Genomic DNA, 19362 nt, shown 5'->3' on the forward strand with positions numbered 1-19362 from the left:
AGATCTAAACTCATCTAGCAACTTAAAAAATACCCATATGATTTGTCATATTTTTCATGATTCCTATATAATCAACATTTATTAAATACAGTAATATGTAGCGTAAGTAAAGTCACATATAAAGAAAATATTTTATAAAAAAGAGAAACTACTTGCAATTCCCCCTTGTGTCTTATTTTTAAATCTATTCATTGTTTCTTTAATTAATATATTCAATTATCTGTTATATGTCACCCTTTGCTAGACCCTGTGCTAGGCACAGAGTATAAAAAGTGACCAAGACATGTACTATCAGCAAGAAAATTGATAGCTACATAATACTTGGTGGTGAGAGCATCAAATATAGTATCTGTGTATGTCAGAGAGAGGGAAAGGAGAGAGAAAGCTTTATAGAGGAGATGATATTTTCACGGAGACTCAAAGGACAATTAGGACTATAGAAATCTGATTGGAGAGAAGCATTATAGAAAGGGGATGGCATGAGCAAATGTCCAGAGTGAGAAGCAGCATGGCATACAAAGAGCACTACACACAACTTAGTAGTGCTAAAATATAAAGTGTAAAGATAGATGACATGGGCTGGGAGTAAGGATGCAAGTCTGGCAGGGATCAGATTATTGAAAGAGTGTGGATTTTGAAGAGTCATCGAAGGGCTTTAAACCGTTGTGAGGTGGGAGGTTTTGAAAAAGGTAAGTCTAATCACAGGGAGACAAAATAAAAAGCTGTTGGGGTAATCCAGATGAAAAATGATGAGTGTATAAACTTGGACAATGATAATGGTGATAGTGAAGAAAGACAATGGATTCAAATTTTTTTTAGCATGTAAATTACAAGGAATTGAAATAGTACAAGTAGAGGTAGAGGGAGTACAGTCAATGACGATAACCAGCTCTCTACTAGGAGAACTGGGTCAATGATGATGCACCCAAATAAAAGAAAAAAAAAAAATAAACCACAGAAAAAACAGAAGTTAAGAGGAAAATTCAGGGTTGGAACATTTTGTCTTTCAGACTCCAGTAAAATTTCTAGTTGGAGATATCTAGTGATCAGGTAGATATAAGAGTCTGAAGCTCAGGGAAGAAGCCTGGTGGGGACAAAGATTTGAGAGTCATTACATGTGTTATGATACCATGAAAGTAGATAAGACCACCCAGAAATAACAGAATTAACAGAGCAAAGGAAATAGTCAATGTTTATGTTTGAGTGGAAGAAGAAGAGTCTGTATAGAAGACTAAGAGCAATACATACAGTGGTCAAGGCAGATCCAGTAGAGAATAGTTCTTTGGGAACCAAGAGGATGTCAGTGTAATGATGAATAGCATCTGCTGTGGTCTGAATGTTTATGTCCTCTTCAAATTCATATGTTGAAATCCTAACCCCCAAAGATGATGGTATTAGGAAGTGGGGCCTTGGGAGGTGCTTAGGTCATGAGAGTAGAGGCTTCATGAATGGGATTAGTGTTCTTACTAAAGAGAGGGAGCCACAGAGTTCCCTCGCCCCTTCTACCATGTGAGGACACAGTGAGAAGGTGCCTGCTATGAACCAGGAAGAGGGCCCTAACCAGAATGCAACCACGAAGGCACCTTGATCTTGGACTTCCCAGCCTCCAGAGTGGTGAGAAATACATTTCTGTTGTTTATAAGCTACCTAGTCTGTGGTATTTTGTTATAGCCTGAATGGACTGAGACAACATCTACACGCACACACAGCAGCATCAAATACAAAGAAGAGCCCTGTAAGATAATGATTAAAATGTGGCTGGTGCATAATTAAAATAATTTATTGAAAAATTATTTTATTTAACAAAAGTATCAAGGCATTAATAGAATTTATTGATTTTTGAACGAGACTAAAAGTAGCAGGCTCAGATATCGTACTGGTTATGTGCATTCCTATGTTCCTTTTATTGAGACTCTTGAGAAAGCAGATGGTGTACTAGTATATTTTTAAAATCATTTCTTCTAGTTATTTTCCTCACAAAAACTCTAAAATCATATTTGGAAATACTTCTGTTGTTGAGAAAAACTCTATCCAATTAGCTTTAGTTCCTTGTTCATTCATTAGCACACAATCACAGAATTCAAAGTGTTTTATTTTTCTACTATGTTTGACCGACAAAGCAGTCCTCTCTTTACAAATGTTTTTCTTGCCTCCTTGACAGTAAAGATTCTGAACTTACTCTCAATGGTCCAGTCCAGGGATGTGAATGCTTCTTCATCCTCAGAAAGTTAATGAAAACATTTAAACTCTCTTGGATAAATTGGATCTTCAACTCTCTTTGCTCCTTTAACGAACCATGTTAGGGACCAATCGGCAGCTATATTTTTAAGTCTGTTTAGCAATATTCATATTGGATTTTAAAATATTTAACAAGAAAATTAGTCTATTCCCTTCATTAAACCATGAGTGATTATTAGTACAAATGATAGGTTTTACTCATTTTTTAAAAATACACGACAATTACTTGAAGTACATTAGAGATGGGAGCAAGAGGCAAAAGCATTATTGTCACAATAGAAATTCTTTCTATTGGAATGCATTCTTTAAATTAAATAGGAATCTATGCTATCTGCTTAATAATTTGAATTTCTCTTACCTCTCTGGTCACTGAGGAGTCAGTGGCACTTTAGTTTTATTGCAAACTACGCAGAAATTAGAATTGACCAGAAAAACATAGCTCTTTATTTTCTGAAGAAAAGCATGATCATTTCAGGTTCCTAGAGCTAGCAAAGAAAAGGAGGTTATGTATTACCAGAAGCGACAATTATAGATATCTTTTCTAAAAGTTTTATTTTTATGACAAGATCTAAAATGCTGGAGATTCAACATGGTTAAATTATCTAGAGTCTGTAGAATCAGACTGAAGTAAGAATAAAATTGTAAAACTGGGCAAGAAATGTTCTATCTCAAAAGGTTACAAATGTATCAGGAAAGCTTGGAGTTAGACTACAAAGTGATTAAGTCTAAAAGTTTAAGATGTGTAATTATATATTAGTTTTCTCTTATTTCTTTTAAATATTAGTCTTCAATTTTTACTTTTTTGTGAGGAAGATCAGCCCTGAGCTAGCATCCATGCCAACCCTCCTCTTTTTGCTGAGGAAGACTGGCCCTGGGCTAAGATCTGTGCCCATCTTCCTCTACTTTATATGGGACACCGCCACAGCATGGCCTGACAAACGGTGCACTGGCACGCGCGCGGGATCCGAACCCTGGCCCCAGCAGTGGAGCGCACACACTTAACCACTACGCCATGGATATTAGTCTTTATTTCACTTACTGATTTTCCGCCTTTCATATTGAGAGCTCAATAAATTAGATATACTTGTATTATAAAAAAAAAAAAAAAAAGCAGATTTGGACTTTCACTTCTGACTCATTGTCTGCCAAGGTATTCCAAGAGACCTGCTGTAGAACAACTAATACCTAGAATGAACAGCACAATCTTTGTGGCATTCTTGTCTCCTAGGAGGTAGTGATGGCCTCCAAGAATCTCTCCTACTACATTCAAAGAAAAATTAGAGCAGGGTCCAAAGCGACAAGAAACTGGGGTTTGTTCAAAGCCTGAGTCACAAGCTGTAGGAAAGACTGAAATTATCTAAGGAGATATGCTGTTAGCATCATTGATATCAAACAATGGGATTCTAAGAAAAACTAAAGGTGGAGAAAGGGACATTTGGACTGCCATCTACCTGTCGAAAGAAACAAAATGCACATCCTTTTTGAAGGAATAATTCCTTAATCCTCAGTATATACCAAAGGACTCCCACTAGTGAAGCTTAAATAGTGATCTCACAACCAAGGATTACCAAACAAATAAGAAGGCAAGTCAGACAAAACAACAAGCAACATATTTGGATTGTCAAAATCTCAGATTTTCAAACTGCAATATACAAAATACAGAAAAATTTATTAGATGACCAGACAAAAGAGAATATTAAGAATAAACAAAGAGACGTAACAATAAAACAAATAGAACTTCTAGAAATGGGACATATAAATCTTCAAATGAAAACTTAATCAATATACTTAATGGGTTAAGAAGTGATATGGAGAAATATGAAGGATGGACTAAGAAAGGCTGAGGCATTTCTCATTGGCATAGTAGAATGAGAATGGAAGTAAGAGATAATAAGAGGATAATGAGACCAACTTAATTTCAATCTCTCCACATATCTACATATCAAAAAGGTGAGCTAACGAATCACACATAGCTCATAACTACAGTGTGATTAGGAGACAGAAAGACTAAAAACCACAATTTTCATGAAAGTAGGGAAACATATTTCCCAAGACCACCACAACCAGCTCTGGAGCACACACTGGAATTAAGCATTGAGCAGTGACTATATGGAAGGGTGAAACAGGCTCCTGGTGGTGGCCTAACACAGATATCATTAACAAGGTTTACCCTCAGGGAAGAGAGCCCTTTCTGAATATAAAATACCAGCAGAAGGTTTGATACTTGATGGTTCAAATACTAACTACTAAATGTGTGGAACCTGAAGTAGCAGTTTTGAAAAGGCACTATTTCAGGTTAAGATAGAGCACTGAAAAAGGCAGATATACTCCTTGAAGGAATAGAAGACAATGGCTGAAGACAATGACCATAGAGAAACAAGTGGTATCAAAGATTTAGAAAGACAGATTAAAAAGTTAGGCATCTACTGATTTTTAAATAAACATCTTACTCTATGCTGAGAGGAGGGAGCAACTGAATTGAGAAACTAAGAAAGACGCCAATTTGCTTTTTCACTCTACTCATCCCTAGGATCATCTGCTATTGTTGGTTTAGAAAAAGATAGGGGCCGGCCTGGTGGCACAGTGGTTAAGTGCACGCACTCTGCTTTGGCGGCCTGGGGTTCGCAGGTTCAGATCCCAGGTGTGCACCAATGCACCGCTTGTCAAGCCATGCTGTGGTGGCTTCCCATATAAAGTAGAGGAAGATGGGCACAGATTTTAGCCCAGGCCTAATCTTCCTCAGCAAAAAAGAGGAGGGTTGGCATCAGATGTTAGCTCAGGGCTGGTCTTCCTCACAACAAAAAAAAAAAAAGAAAAGAAAAACATAACACACAAATTAACACCAACAAGAGCCACAAGGAAATCTAGCATTCATACAAAATTACCATAAGGAGAAAAACACAAAAATAAATTTTTGGCAGAAAGAACAAAATGAACATAATATTTCATGGTTATGAAGAAAAGAAATATTGAAAACATTACTCCAATTTAAGTTACATATAATTAAATGAGCAATTGCATACATGAAAAGTCTAAATAGAAAAGAACAAACAACAGGAAGATGTGACAAAGTGATCAACATTATAATAGAAGACATAAAGAATAGAAATAAGAACAGTATAAATAAAGAAGCAAAAGAGATCTGAAAGAAAGTGATAGCTATATAAGGCAGGGAAAAAGATAGAAAACATGTATAATTGGAGTCTCTGAAGATGAAAAACAAATCAACTGAACAGAACTAAAATGTAAAACTATAATCAAGAATACTTTTCTGAAATAAAAGACCAGAATCTACATAAGCAAAAGGTACACTGTGTATACTGGGAAAATAGCCCCAATGGTCACCTTAGTAAAACCGAGATATATAGATAAAATAGATAGTAAATATATATCTTAGTAAAACTACTTTATAGATAAATAATCCTATGGGCAAAATATCCAAGTCATTTAGAAAGGAAAGAAAATCAGTAAGTTTCTCAATAAAAATATGTAAAGCAAGATAACAACAGAACAACTCTTAAAAATGTATTGAAGAAAAGAAAGTAAGATCCAGGTAGTTATCCAGTCAAATTTTCCTAGTATCGAGTCCATACATGCAAGAACTGAGAAAACAGCACATGGCAAGCCCTTCCTGAGGAAAATGCTGGAGGACAGGATTCTTTTATCCAGGAATTGATTGGGAAATTTTGGCAAAGAAACTAGTAGTGAGCATTGAATATACGTAATTGTAGATTTAAGATTAAAATGAGGTGATACTAAAGATGGAAGAATAGTATGAAAATGCTATGTTCTCTAAAGTGTTGAAATAACACAATTTTAAAAGAATTCAAAGGGAGAGAGAGAGGGAGAAGTACAATAATCTCAATGATTATTCATTGGTAATAGGTGCAGTAAAAGGATACCATTTATATTTGTTAAATTGAACAGTAGAAGGCCATGTAAACTTTTTGGAAACTACAATTTACCAAAACTGAGCCCAAAGAGACAGGAAATTTAAAAATACCCATATCCACATAAGAAAATTAGAAAGTTTTTCAAATCTTATTACCTGCTTCCCCCCAAAAAAACAACCATTCTGTTGATATTTTGACAGAGGAATTCAACCAAACTTTTAAATTTCAGATAATCCTAAAGCTATTTAATATTTTCAAAAGCATAGAAAAATAAGGCAAACTTAGAATGCTTTTTATGCAGTGAGCATAACATTGATATATAAAATTTTAAAGACTGTCAAAATAGAATAATCTTATCTATGTATATTAATGAAGAATTCCATAGAATATGTAGAATACAATAGAAACAAAATCTAATAGCATGATTAAAGAATTTGTCATCATCAAGTGAAGTCTATTTTAGGATTTCAAAAAAGACTCAAAATTAGTAAATTCATTAATAGTATTCAATGTATTATTATATCTAAAGAGAAAAATTATATTATCATTTCCAGAGATCTGAAAAAGCATGCAACAATACCCCTTCCTGATAAAAAAAATTAAATGAAATGAAAATTGATATTTACTTCTTTAACTTGATAAATTCATTCTCTATTCCCAAATCCAGAATTTTACTTGATGAAAGAATACTAGACACATTCATAGTAAAGTAAAAGATAAGTCATCTGACATGATCGGATTTGAGGAAATAATTAGAAAAGTAAAAATTGTCAAGGAAGGTGTTAAATAGACTTGTAAATTACATGAGCGTATACATGAAAAACCCAGGAAATTCAGTGAAAAAGAAAATGGCTACAATATCAGAGAATTAAGTAGGTATCAGCATAAAAATTTAACATACTAATATCCCATAGCGTACACAACCAAATATTAAGAAGTTAGGAGCATAATAGAAAAGAAGATACAAATTACAAGAAAAACAAGATATAAAAAATACTCAAGTATTACCTTCTGAACACACATATAAAACCCATATAACAAAAATTTCTTGAAAGGCAAAATTAAATGGTGAAAATGGAAAGATCTCTTATGTCCTTGGGTAGGATGATTCAATATCATAAATGCTTTAATTCTCCTCAGTAAAAATACGAATTTAATGTCATCCAAATAAAAATCGCAATAGGCGTATGTCTGAAGCTACACAAGTAGATTCTACAGTTCATATGGTAAATATAGCAAGCAAGAACAGCCAGGGATTTCTTAAACAATAAAAACCAAAAGAATAAAGAGAAGAGCTAGAACTATTAGAGTTTTAAAAATATTATAAAGCCTGAATAGTTAAAACTATATGTCATTGGTTCTTGACTAAAAAGACCTAGAAAACTTAGAAACAGACCATATACACATAGAAGAAATTTATTACGTGATAAAGGTAGCATTTCAAATTGCAGGGAAAAATCGACTTTTAAGTAAATGGTGTTGACACAAATAGATAGTTATCAAAATGGATAAATAACTTTAAAAAATGGAATTCATATATGACATTGTAATATACTCTATATTAAACTATAAGTGGATTATATAGTTAAAAGTGAAAAATAAAAACCTACGAAAACTAAGAAAATGAATAAATTCATTTATAACCTGATAGTGAGGAAATTATTTCTAATCACAATTTAAAATGCAGAAGCAAGAAAAGGAAAGATTGACACATTTGATTACACAAAAATAGTAAACTAATAATACTTCTTTTTTCATAGTAAAAATCAGCATAAGCAACGTCAAAAGCTAAATACAATCTGGGAGAAAGTACTTGCAATAAGTATCACTGAAAAAATGGTCAATCACCTTAACATGCAAAGAACCTTTAAAAATCGAGAAGAAAGAAGAAAAAAAAAGCCAATATGTGAACAGACATCTCAAAAAGTATTTTTTAAAGCATAGGAAATATTCCTTAAACTTAGGACAATGTTTCTTAAACACATGAGAAGATAATCATAATAAAATAAATAAAAATAAAAGCTGCACTGAGATAGCATTTCTCAACTACCAGATTGTCAAAAATCCAAAATATTTATACCATACTCTATTAACAAGGCTGCAGAAAAAGGGATACTCTAATAAACTGCAGGTTACATGCAAAATAGGACAACCCCTGTGGAGGGAAATTTAGCCGCGTCCAACAATGTTCCGAATGTTCCAGATTTACCTTTTGATCCAGCATTTCCAACTTTAGGATTCTTTGTTGAAGATATTTTTCAGTGACTACAAAACAAAGTTAATGAGTGTGGTATTATTAGTAACAGAAAAAGAAGGGACATAATCCAAATGTCCATCAGTCACAGCTAGTTGAATAAACTATGATAGAAAAAACGAAAATGGTTGCTATGTAGTTATATGATGTGTTGACCAGGATCTACTGGTAATTGAAACAAGCAAGGGAAAAATGAAATGAAAAATGAAACAATGCTTTTGGTATGCTATCTCTTACCAAGAGAGAAGAAGAAGAAGAATTTATTTTATGAAATAAAGAAATCCTGGGAGAATAAATCAGAATTGAATGAAAATGATTACTAGTTGGGATAGTGAGAAATGACAGAAAGCGATATAAATGGAAGTGAGATTTCCCTGAGAATACCTTTTATTATGCTTTCTTTTGAACCAGATAATATCTTACATATTAAAAATTTAACTCATAAAAAAGAAAAGATCAGAAGTAAACCTTAAATTGAAAACAAATTGAAACATATGACTCTAACTGCGTATCAAATTGGCAACATAAACCACACAGAGAAAATAACTAATTAAAGAGATATTTGTACAGTCTGTATGTACATTTGACTGTACATTTATCTCTAACAGGAAATACTCCAATATTTTAAATAAAAACTACAAATTAATAATAATCTTCAGTCAATAGTTTTTAGTAGTGATATTGCTGAATATTATAGGATAAAGCAAATAAGTAATTATATTAATATCATTAGGAACCAAGATTTGCACTCTGAGAGGAAAAGATAAAAATACAATATCAAAGAAGTTTAAATAAAATTTTGTAATGCTAAATTTGAACTATAAATATCAATACAGACCTATGATTTTAATTTTAAAAATGTATATGTATTTCCTATATAGGTCCAATGCAAGGGCCTAGAAGCAATACCTTCCCAACAGCAATGAGCTACTACCACCCAGTTCTTCATGCCTAAATACTATTTTTGAGTAAAAAGACATAGGACATCTTGGAAAAATGCACGGTTGAAGGTCTACAGATGGAAAGAGTAAGATGGAAAGAATAAGATGGAAATTCTGTTATGCCATAAACTGTGCTAACAGACCAAAAGGGGCATATCGAAAGGCCATAGGACCTGGCTTGAAGGGGCTCCTACTAGGTAGGTAGATTTGGAACAATTTAAGTATCAAAAAAGAACAATGTTCAATTATTTCATAGTAAATAAAGTTTCTGAAAAAAAAAAAAGATAAAAATAAAAAAACAAAAACAATGACTCCATGAAATCCATAAGTCCTCAGTGATACTCAAAAAAAGAAAAAAGATCCTAGCATTTCTACCAATGACTTACACTGAAATTAGTAAAGGGAAAGAAATAAGCCTTTTCCTTTGTCTTTTAAGGAGAAATTGCAGTCCATACTCAGTTGATGAGGGAAAGTGGCTGTTGTTGTTTGTTTGTTTATTTTTACAGAGGAATGCCAGCTTACAAATATAAAAGGAATATTAGAATTAGAAAATCACTATTTTGACAGGGTACAAGACATGATGACAAACATCACCCTACAAATTGTATGCTAACTGCTGGTGGGAAGATACATCTTAGTAATGGAGAAAATTGTCAGTCATCACTTTAAAGAAATGATAAAAGTGAGAATCATTAATAGTGGAATTATAAGCCCTTAATGGGACACATCATCTATGAGGTGCTCCTGCCAAAAATATTTAATCTGATTATATTCAAGCTTTTAGTTACACATTTGAATATTACAGAAAATACAGGAGATAGAGGAGCAAGTTAAACCACAAGTTAACAATCAGACAAATTCAGAAGGCAGACATTCTATAAGATAATTAGCTTGACTTTTTCAAAAAGTCAATGTGTGTATATATATAAAATATAGGTGGGGTCTGTTCTATATTAGAGAGAGTCAAGAGACAAAAATGCAATATATGCAGCTTGATCACATGCTAGTTTAAAAAAACAACTGTAAAAGACATTTTGGGGACACTTGGGGATATATTAATATTAGCTGAAAATTGTTTTTAATTTTCCTTGGTGTGATAAGATACTGTGGTTACTTAGGTGAATGTCGTTATTTTTAAGACACACACTCTGAAAAAGCATGGTACCTGTAACTTACTTTCAAATGGTTCAGTAAAAATTGGTCTAAAATTATAACTAATTTTTGAATCAAGGTGAAGGTTGTATGTTCATTGTACTTTTCTGTACGATTTGAAAAGTTAAAAAAGTGAAAAGATAATGGTAGAGAATTTTTCATAGTTAATGAAAAACGTGATTCACAGATTCAAAAAAGAGTGAGCAATAATGATTAGAAAAGGAGCAGCTTATGTAGGACTGTACAGGTTTCATTAGTGAAAGAGAAGATATATATTTTATAAAGAGGGATATAAAAATGAAAAAAAAAGTCAGCAAATAAAACACTAGCACTGATTGCTCACTTTTTAAAACATGAAAACTTCATTTGGAGAAAAAACTTCATGAATATTGCAATGTTAAATAGAAGAACACTACAATCAAGTTATAACGATGTGTGTGCAGATATTAATCTTGTTTTAAAACATGGTATATCAACAATGGTTAATAGCACAAAAGATTATACAAAAAGGAAGATCCAGTAATAAATAGATGTCTTCTATTTCAATAAACTGTATTCTCTGAAAAACTACAAATATCTAAGTAACCTTTCTCATATTAACATTATACAGAGACTAAAATTCTACTAAGATTTATTATAGAATAATATATTTAGCCTGACAAACAAGTGGAACTCTAGACTAACGGAAGAGCATGAAGTCTGGAGCCAAACTACCTAGATTAGAATTGTGGTTTTATTATTCTGTGCCTCTGAAAAAGGCACCTATATCACTACATTATTGTAAAGATTAAATGAATTAATCTTTGTAAAGTGGTTAGAATGGTGTGTGGGATATTTTAAGTCTTACCTTAGCATTTGTAAAATTGAACTTAACATAATTGAGTCCTCAGGTTTGGACGCTAATTATATTTTTATCTTATAACCAAAATAATTCATATAAATTAAATCGCCAGGATATAATTCATACTTTCCAGTATACATTCTCTATCCTAAACCAAGAAAAGATTTCTGAAGGGTAACCAAACCCCTGGAGTCTGATTAAAAAAGAAATTGTAGCATAATAGCAATACTCAGATTTTCTAGCGCTTCTGTATACATGATTTTTTAAAAAGCAAATTACATATTCCAGTCACATTCAGCACATTTTGTCCTTTCCCTCAATTTCTCATTATTATATTATTCCAGTTTAATTAAACATGTAACTATCAAAATCATAAGGTACTATACAATATACTAGAAGACAGCAAAACAAAATTATATTTAAAGATGCTAAGGATAATAGTCAGGAGTCTGGAATTCAGATGCAGAATTTTCTAGATTGACCTGCTTTTAATTATTTATATTACTTGGGAAAATAAAAATAAATCACTTAACCTCTCTCAGTCTAAATTCCCTCATCTGTAAAATGGCAATAATAATACTGCGTGGAGTCATTATGACGATTAAGTCACGTATTTATATAATTTATGTAATAGAGCACCTGATGCTTATAGCACTTAATTGTTAATGTCATCGTAAATGACCAGCGAATGGTAACTTAAGCCCTATGCCTACATTTGATCTTGTGTAGTCACGCTGAATCTCTAGTACTGAGCATAGTGCTAGGCATATGGTAGGTACACAGCAAATATTTGCTAACAATTTACAGAGTTATTGAATAATTACTTTGCCAGGTCCTGTGCAGAGTGCTTGAGGGAACAAATGATGCATCTAATTACATCTCATCATTAAAAACTTAGAGTCTAACTCATGAAAATCTGTGTCAAAAGTTTAATCTGATTTGCTTGCCTTCACCTGTATGAATTCTGAGGTGTCTCAATAAAGTAATTCTATCATATTTTCATACAGTTAAAATAGTTCAGTCTTCACTTTTTCTCTAACGAAAACGCATGCATGACTTTTAACTTACAGAGCAAAAGCATCATAGGTGTAGCCTAGGAAATTAGATTTCCAGATAAAATGCTTTCAAAGTGTGGTCGGATGGTAGATTATGTTAGCTTTAACAAACATGAAATAAATGTGTATCTATTAAAAAGAAACTGAATCAGGAGGTAGCAAGGCTTGATTTCTAGCTGACTGTCAAAGAAGTGACTTGCTTTTAAAATTTCAATATTTTATACTTGCATCTAGGTCTAAAAACTTAAGGTTTTTTTGTCTCCACACCTAGAAAATCTTTGGCCTGGGACACATAACTATTTGGCATAGTATGTTTAGATAAATCCTATTACATACTTCCTTTCAAAACCATTTTCAAATTCTGGATGTCTTGGTAGCCTAAACTAATTTTTGATGGCCTGGATAAAGACAACTTCTCATATCCTACTGTTTTAATATAAAATAAGTACAGCATGCACTTATTAAAAATGAAAACCTTTCCAAGACACAGCTAACTATAAGCAAAAAAAAGATACAGTAATTTCAGAACCTAAATGATACTATTTAACATTTAAAATATTTTAGAAGAAAAAAACTGAACAAGTATTATCGATTTTATGATAATGGTGCAATCCATAATTCAATGAGAAATGAAACAATCTATGTTTGCTACTGAATAGCTATTTCATATACAGTCAAAGATAATTCAAACTTTTATTACTAAAGATAAGCCTATAAGTATAGAAATATAGAAATGCTTTTTACAACTAATATTTGACTGACTTGCACAAGGTAAACGATTCCTCACTTTAACTCAGCTCTGACACTTATTGTGTAGGGTAAAAACATTGTATTAGAAATGGAATTGTGGTATCTTTTGTATGTTTATACTTTTGGCAATTCCAAGCAGTACATATAATTATTTTGTAAGCATTGCATAATGGAACATGCAACTGTCTTCTGTCTTTATGTTACTTTAAAAAAATCAACTGAAAAAGCAAAGATATTACAACTTATCCTACTTTAGTTGCTTCAGTCAGCTAAATAATCAGAGCAGAATTAGGAGGAAAAATACAAACAGCACAATAAAGAAAAAGTGAATTCAAATCTCAGGCTTATGATGTCCTAGGGCAGATATCAATGGTTTCACTTTCTCTAAATTCATTCTTTTCCTTCTGTAGCTTCTGTGTCTCACAGTTTTAACCAAAATGTTACAAAGTGGTAGCCTACACTTTGGGAGTTTCATTTCTGTGATATGTATGCATTTTACTGGCTATATTTGTTACATATCAGCTTCCCAATTGATGTCTCTAATTTTGTATATTTTAGGGCATAAAATATTCTTTATGGATGAAACTTTTGTCTGCTTAATCCATCTGCCAGCAAGTTCTTTTTTTCTGGCCAAATATTGCTCAGGGCCTTCAAGTGTTTCTTCATCTGTGAAATGAAGAGAGGTACTTTCAACCTAAAATGCCTTGATCTTCATGTCCCCTTGTAAGTTCAAAAATCTTTCTACAGACTTATACACCAAGCAGCAAAGAACACAGCACTCTGGATGCACTCTTAGTTTTCTTTAAGTCTTTATAGTGAAGGCCTAATGATGAGCTGGGTTTTGCTATTTTTCAGTATTTTAATTGAGGGTGCTTTAAGTCAAGGGATTGTTCCTCAAGAAAAGCAGTTCCTTAAATACTACCTATCAATTTGCTCTTTATTGAAAAGTAACATTAATCTTTCTAAACAGAAAAGATCAATATTGAAGGTTAAAGTTTGTAAGAACAGTATATCATACGTGTTTGCAGTTGAATTCTGTTCCCCTAAAAAGATATGTTGAAGTCCAATCCCAGTACCTCAGAATGTGACCTTATTTGGAAATAGGTCTTGACAGAGGCAATCAATTTAAATTAGGTCATTAGTGTGGGCCCTAATCCAATACAACCAGTGTCCTTATAAAAAGGAGCAATTTGGACACAGAGACAGACACACACAAAGGGAAGATGATGTGAAGATGGCCTTGTACGAGTAAAAGAGTGCTTGAAGCCACCAGAAATTAGGAGATACGCCTGAGACAGATCCTTCCCTAGAGCCTTAGGAAATAGCATGGCCCTGCTGGCACCTTAATATTGAACTTCCAGTCTCCACAACTGTAAGAAAATAAATTTCTGCTTTTCTAAGCCACTCAGTTTATAGTAATTTGTTATAGCAGCCCTAGGAAACTAAAATAGTGTGCTTCAAACATTCTGTCTCAGTTTCCCAGTAATAACTTGCCACAACTATAGTATATTATGGTAGAATATTCTAGAAGTTTCTAGAAGCAGAGGGTCTGGCATTAGAATAATTTCTTTGCATTATGAAATACAGCCATTCTTGAAAAAAATTTTTACATATTGATGAAAAGAACCATGATATAAAAATATTTATAATGCAAACAGCCATTTTCCAGCTTATTTGTCTCATATGTGTGTTTTCATTTACAGGTGGTTTTAGACACAAAAGATTTCTGGAGGATTTAAAGGAAATCTTTGTAACAAATCTTTGAGGATATTTGTCCTGTATACTGACTGTGCAAATTGTTATTTTTGTCTATTTGTATCTTAGCGGAAACCATCAAATAAATATTTAAGGATAGCTTCATTTTTGCCAAAGGAAAAGAGTAGAAAAATAGGTAGTGAAAAAGAATAAGGCCTAACAATAATATATTACAATTTCAGAGATGTTCTTCACATCCTTTATATGGTCTGTAATAAAACTCTCTTCTCAATACTACAGGCATTTTCAAAAATATTGTAAGAATTCCTAAATCTCACTTAAAAAATGACTCTTATTCCATCTCTACACTACCACCATGACATCCAGGAAAATAAGTCAGTATAATGCAATCTTCAGAGATGAACTTAAAATTTTAATGACATTGGGTTCTAATAAACTGACAAGAAAATGATTATTCGAATAAGTATATCTTACCACAAACTTAATAGTAATTTACTATAAAACAGAGCCAAAAAAGTTGAGGAATAATTAAATACAAGGTTTATCATAGTATACATCACCTGATTCAAAGATAGTGTATTAATTTCTTTCATGATCTCATAAGATTTTTTAAAAAATTAACATTAGTATGCCATTTAACTTATGAAATCATACAAAGTTGTGAAACAATATTTAGAAAATAGGAGAAATTATAAAGATATAAATAAAATCATCAATAATATCCTTCAACTCAACGATAAACCTTATTTAAAATTTCTTGCATTTCCTATCAAATACACATACCTATCAAATATATATATAAACTCATGTGTATTTGATTAAATATAACTTAAAATTTTTGTATAATTATATACCCACATAATTTAACCCAATTAGTATCATTTTTTTATGTTGTCGTATATAAACTTTTATCACTTTACATTATATCAAGGTAATTCCCGTGACATTTGTTAACTTAGAATTTATAGTTTATATCAGTCGTTTTTATATTTGATTTTGTAGTTGCATTTTATTTTACTTAACCATCTCCCAATTGTTGGGGCACTTATTCTTAAAGACTCTGGAAGTCTCAGATTACTTGTTGACAGGGTGCGTGCTTGATAAAAACTGGTGACAGACAAGCCTGTGGTTTTTACCTTAAACATAGGTGCAGCACACTCTTTACTACAGGACAGTAAGAGAAGAATAAGAGAACTAATTCTGTTCATTCTTAGCAGAATGATTTTCCTGTGGGATTTTAAAAAATCTTATAAGAATAATACTAAGGTCACATTTTGTATTTGTTCAATTCATACTTCATATCAAATAGCTTTTAATGAAATAAATTCTGGATGGAAACATAACTATTTTATTCAGTGTAGTTTTTCAGAGAAATACAGCTGGGCTTATTTTCTCATAAGTTTGTTATATTTTCCAAGGTGTGTTTAATTTTGGAGGTCAAATGGCAAAGTGATGCTGCACATTAAATTTATGATGATAGAAATTTTCTTGAGTTTGAAATAGCTTAAAAATACTTTTTCATTATTCTGAATGGTCTTGAAAGATAAATGGCAAACATTATTATTTGCATATCACAGATAACGAAATTATTAATCCAAGATTCTAAGAAGCAACTTGAGGCACCCAGTAGCGTGGATTACATAGATGAGTAAAATGGGTCTCTAATAATATACAGGGAATGAGTAGGAAAGTAGGGCAGGCAAGTCAAAAAAATACAAACCCAAAAACAAAACCAAGCATTATGCAACGCAGAGTTAACATGGAAGCCTAATTAGTGAACATGGTTTATGTCGGATAAATTTTTACGATATCTACTTAGCAACCATGTGGATTAAGGAGCTAATGTGTCTTCTGAAATAACATATCTTATTGTTATAGAGTAACGAAGCATTTGGACAATATGTTCATTGATGTATGAATTCACCAGAATGGTCATCCAGAAAGACCTGGAATTTCTTTTTCTGTATGCAGACTAGCTTACGGCTCACCTTTAAGATATGGAATAAGACTTCTAAAATTTCACTCTATTTAATTGCACAGACTTTAGTAGCTTGGCTTTTACTGATTACCAATGCTTTTACCCCTCACATTCATTATTAGAAACAAAGTTCAAGTCAATTAAAGTGTAGATAAATATTAACACTGGATAAAAATCATCCTAGGAAAGAAATGAAAAAATGAAAGAAAAAATGCAGGATGGAATATATCCTGATGAGAGTTGGAAACTCTTCTGACTTAATAAGATCCTAACAATAAACCCTTCCAAAGCTCCTTCTTGTAGAGACAGGAAAAATAAAGCCACTTGTGAAAGCAGTCTTGCCACTTTTCTATAAATCCAAGTGGACCTGAATTTATGTGATGCACACCCTTCAAATAAATGTTTTCTAGTGACATGAAGATTCAGAAAATGCTTCAACTGCAATAACTGGGATGGACGCTGTGTTGTAATAATTTGGATACACTTGACTAATGCAGTTATTTGCAATGAGGTTGGCTCAGTGCCCAAAGCAGTGAGCAAACAAATATAGCTCGACAATTGTTCCATGCCTTCCAAGCCAGCCAGAAAGATTTCTGCTCCGTCCAGGGGGGCCAGTGGTCACTGCTGCAGACTCTGGTCATCAACACTGCCTCAGATATAGTTTTAAAATAATCTTTGTTAAATTCACCAATGTGCTTTATGTAAAAATGCTGGTGAGGTGCAAGCGTTTTTAATCAAATTAGTATGCAACATAAGGCAGCTGTGTATTCAAATGGGTTTTTTAGCAATTTGGTTGTTTTCCTTATAATAACAGGAAAGAACATTTTGATTTTGAAGGTGACAGAGGCAATATTACCAGAATTAAACAATCTGAATTAGCTTTTTCATGAAATGTAATATGTTTTATGCTTTTAGATGGGATGCTCCGGTGCTTTCAGATGAGCCTTCCACTGTCACAGTCAATGGCCAGGAACAGAATAAGCTCTGGAGGTAGGATTATCCTCAAATTTAATTTTTTTTTTTTAGAAGAAGCTAATGGCAAATGTTTCTAGCAAACTTTAGGTTCATCTGTGTTATAACTAGAGAACCAAGACAGGATATTAAAAGAACAGATAAGTATAAAATTAGTAAACAAAGTTTGACATTTTGCTTTTTCTGTGAATTTAATGCTGAAAATGAACATAATCCCTAAAATCATAAACAGCATGCATGTCAGACAAAAGCTGCAAAATTTCATTTCTTTGTCAACTTAGGTAAATTCAGAACTCTTGTACCTCGGAGGGTAACAAGATTACAAAGTTAACGATTTTTACTGCAGAAAGTTTGCAATCAAAGCTGATTAAGCAAGCAAAGAAAGGCTCTTTTTATTATTTTTACACTTTATAGGAATTGTTATTCAAAAGAGAAGCATTCAGAGTCCAACCATACCACTATACAGATGGGAAATTATTGTTCATATTGATCAAGAGAAAACAAAAGCCCAGAGGAGGATAAAAACACACATGCAGTGTTTAAGGAACATTTGAAATTCTTGAAATGAATAGCTCCCATAAAACTATTTCTTACTATCCAAAGTTAGCCCGTGTGGTTTTAAAAATGGCAAATAAGTTTCTGTGTTAGCCTTTCATAAAGTAGCTGTTACATCAATCTTTAGGAAGCAGGATGTTTTGACTTCTTAACAACTAGAACTGCCTATCACAAACACATATTTGGGCTGGAAGAGGTATTGCTTAATTTAGAAATTTCTGATAGAGGTAGGTCATTTCTTTTCTTCATCTTCGTGAGCAGGGAGTCTAAAAGTCTTTCCCTAGAAGATGCATGTAAAGGAACTTTACAGCCTAAGGCTGGACAAATAGTGATTAACGTCAATGATTGCAACATAGCCTAGGAGACGTGATCTGGCTTCAAAAGGAATAAGGTCTGCCTAATAGAATAATAAGTGCATGCACTGGGGACCACATAGATGCACTACAAATATTAGCAGGAGCAATGTGACTAAAGCAGGCTGCTAGTGTTCCAGATGAAAGGATTTTAAAGCCATCTGGTGTCTGGACATCAGCCTGAAAATCACAGGCTTGGATCCACAAGATAATCCATTCACATAGTTCACACACCGAGATGGCTTTCCCCACGGATTTGTTTCATTATCCCAAACCAGTTCCTGTAACCTGTGGAAAGCTCTAATGTCACCTAAATAATAGTAAAGAAGCACATATTATTTCATTTATGGGACGTATTTATTACAGTGATTCAAACGGTTAACGGATCCATACTTGGAGAGAGCAACAGACCGAAATGATAAACTACCTTAGGTACAATTTTTGATTAAAACCATATTTTCTTCTGTACAAAAAAACAAAAATGAATTAAGAATATACTCAGTCTTATGCCTTGTACCAAAGGTAAATAACTCCAAAATGAGAGTTTTCAGGGATAAAAATAACATTCAAGGGGAATTCAATTTAATCAACATTTACTGACACTACATGTCAGTAGAGTAACAAAAAAGAAGTTACAGGGGTCTCTGCCTTCAGAGATTGAAAA

At 32.7% G+C, this 19362-nt stretch overlaps 1 protein-coding gene across 3 annotated transcripts in view; it reads right to left on the bottom strand.

Annotated features, from left to right (window-relative positions):
* The window catches only part of LOC131415358 (coiled-coil domain-containing protein 178-like), a 186406-nt gene that overhangs the window by 140902 nt on the left and 26142 nt on the right, over nt 1-19362 (bottom strand). Inside the window, exon 1 of one of the 3 annotated variants that reach the window (XM_058556961.1) lies at nt 8341-8392. The exons of the other annotated variants lie outside the window; for them this stretch is intronic. Within the exon in view, the coding sequence (XP_058412944.1) occupies nt 8341-8355 (15 nt within the window). The 5' untranslated portion in view covers nt 8356-8392. Of the gene's footprint in view, nt 1-8340; nt 8393-19362 lie in introns of those variants that run through there. 3 annotated transcript variants of the gene reach the window in all.

The sequence above is a fragment of the Diceros bicornis genome, chromosome 16, assembly GCF_020826845.1.
Source record: "Diceros bicornis minor isolate mBicDic1 chromosome 16, mDicBic1.mat.cur, whole genome shotgun sequence".
Taxonomy (NCBI): Eukaryota; Metazoa; Chordata; class Mammalia; order Perissodactyla; family Rhinocerotidae; genus Diceros; species Diceros bicornis.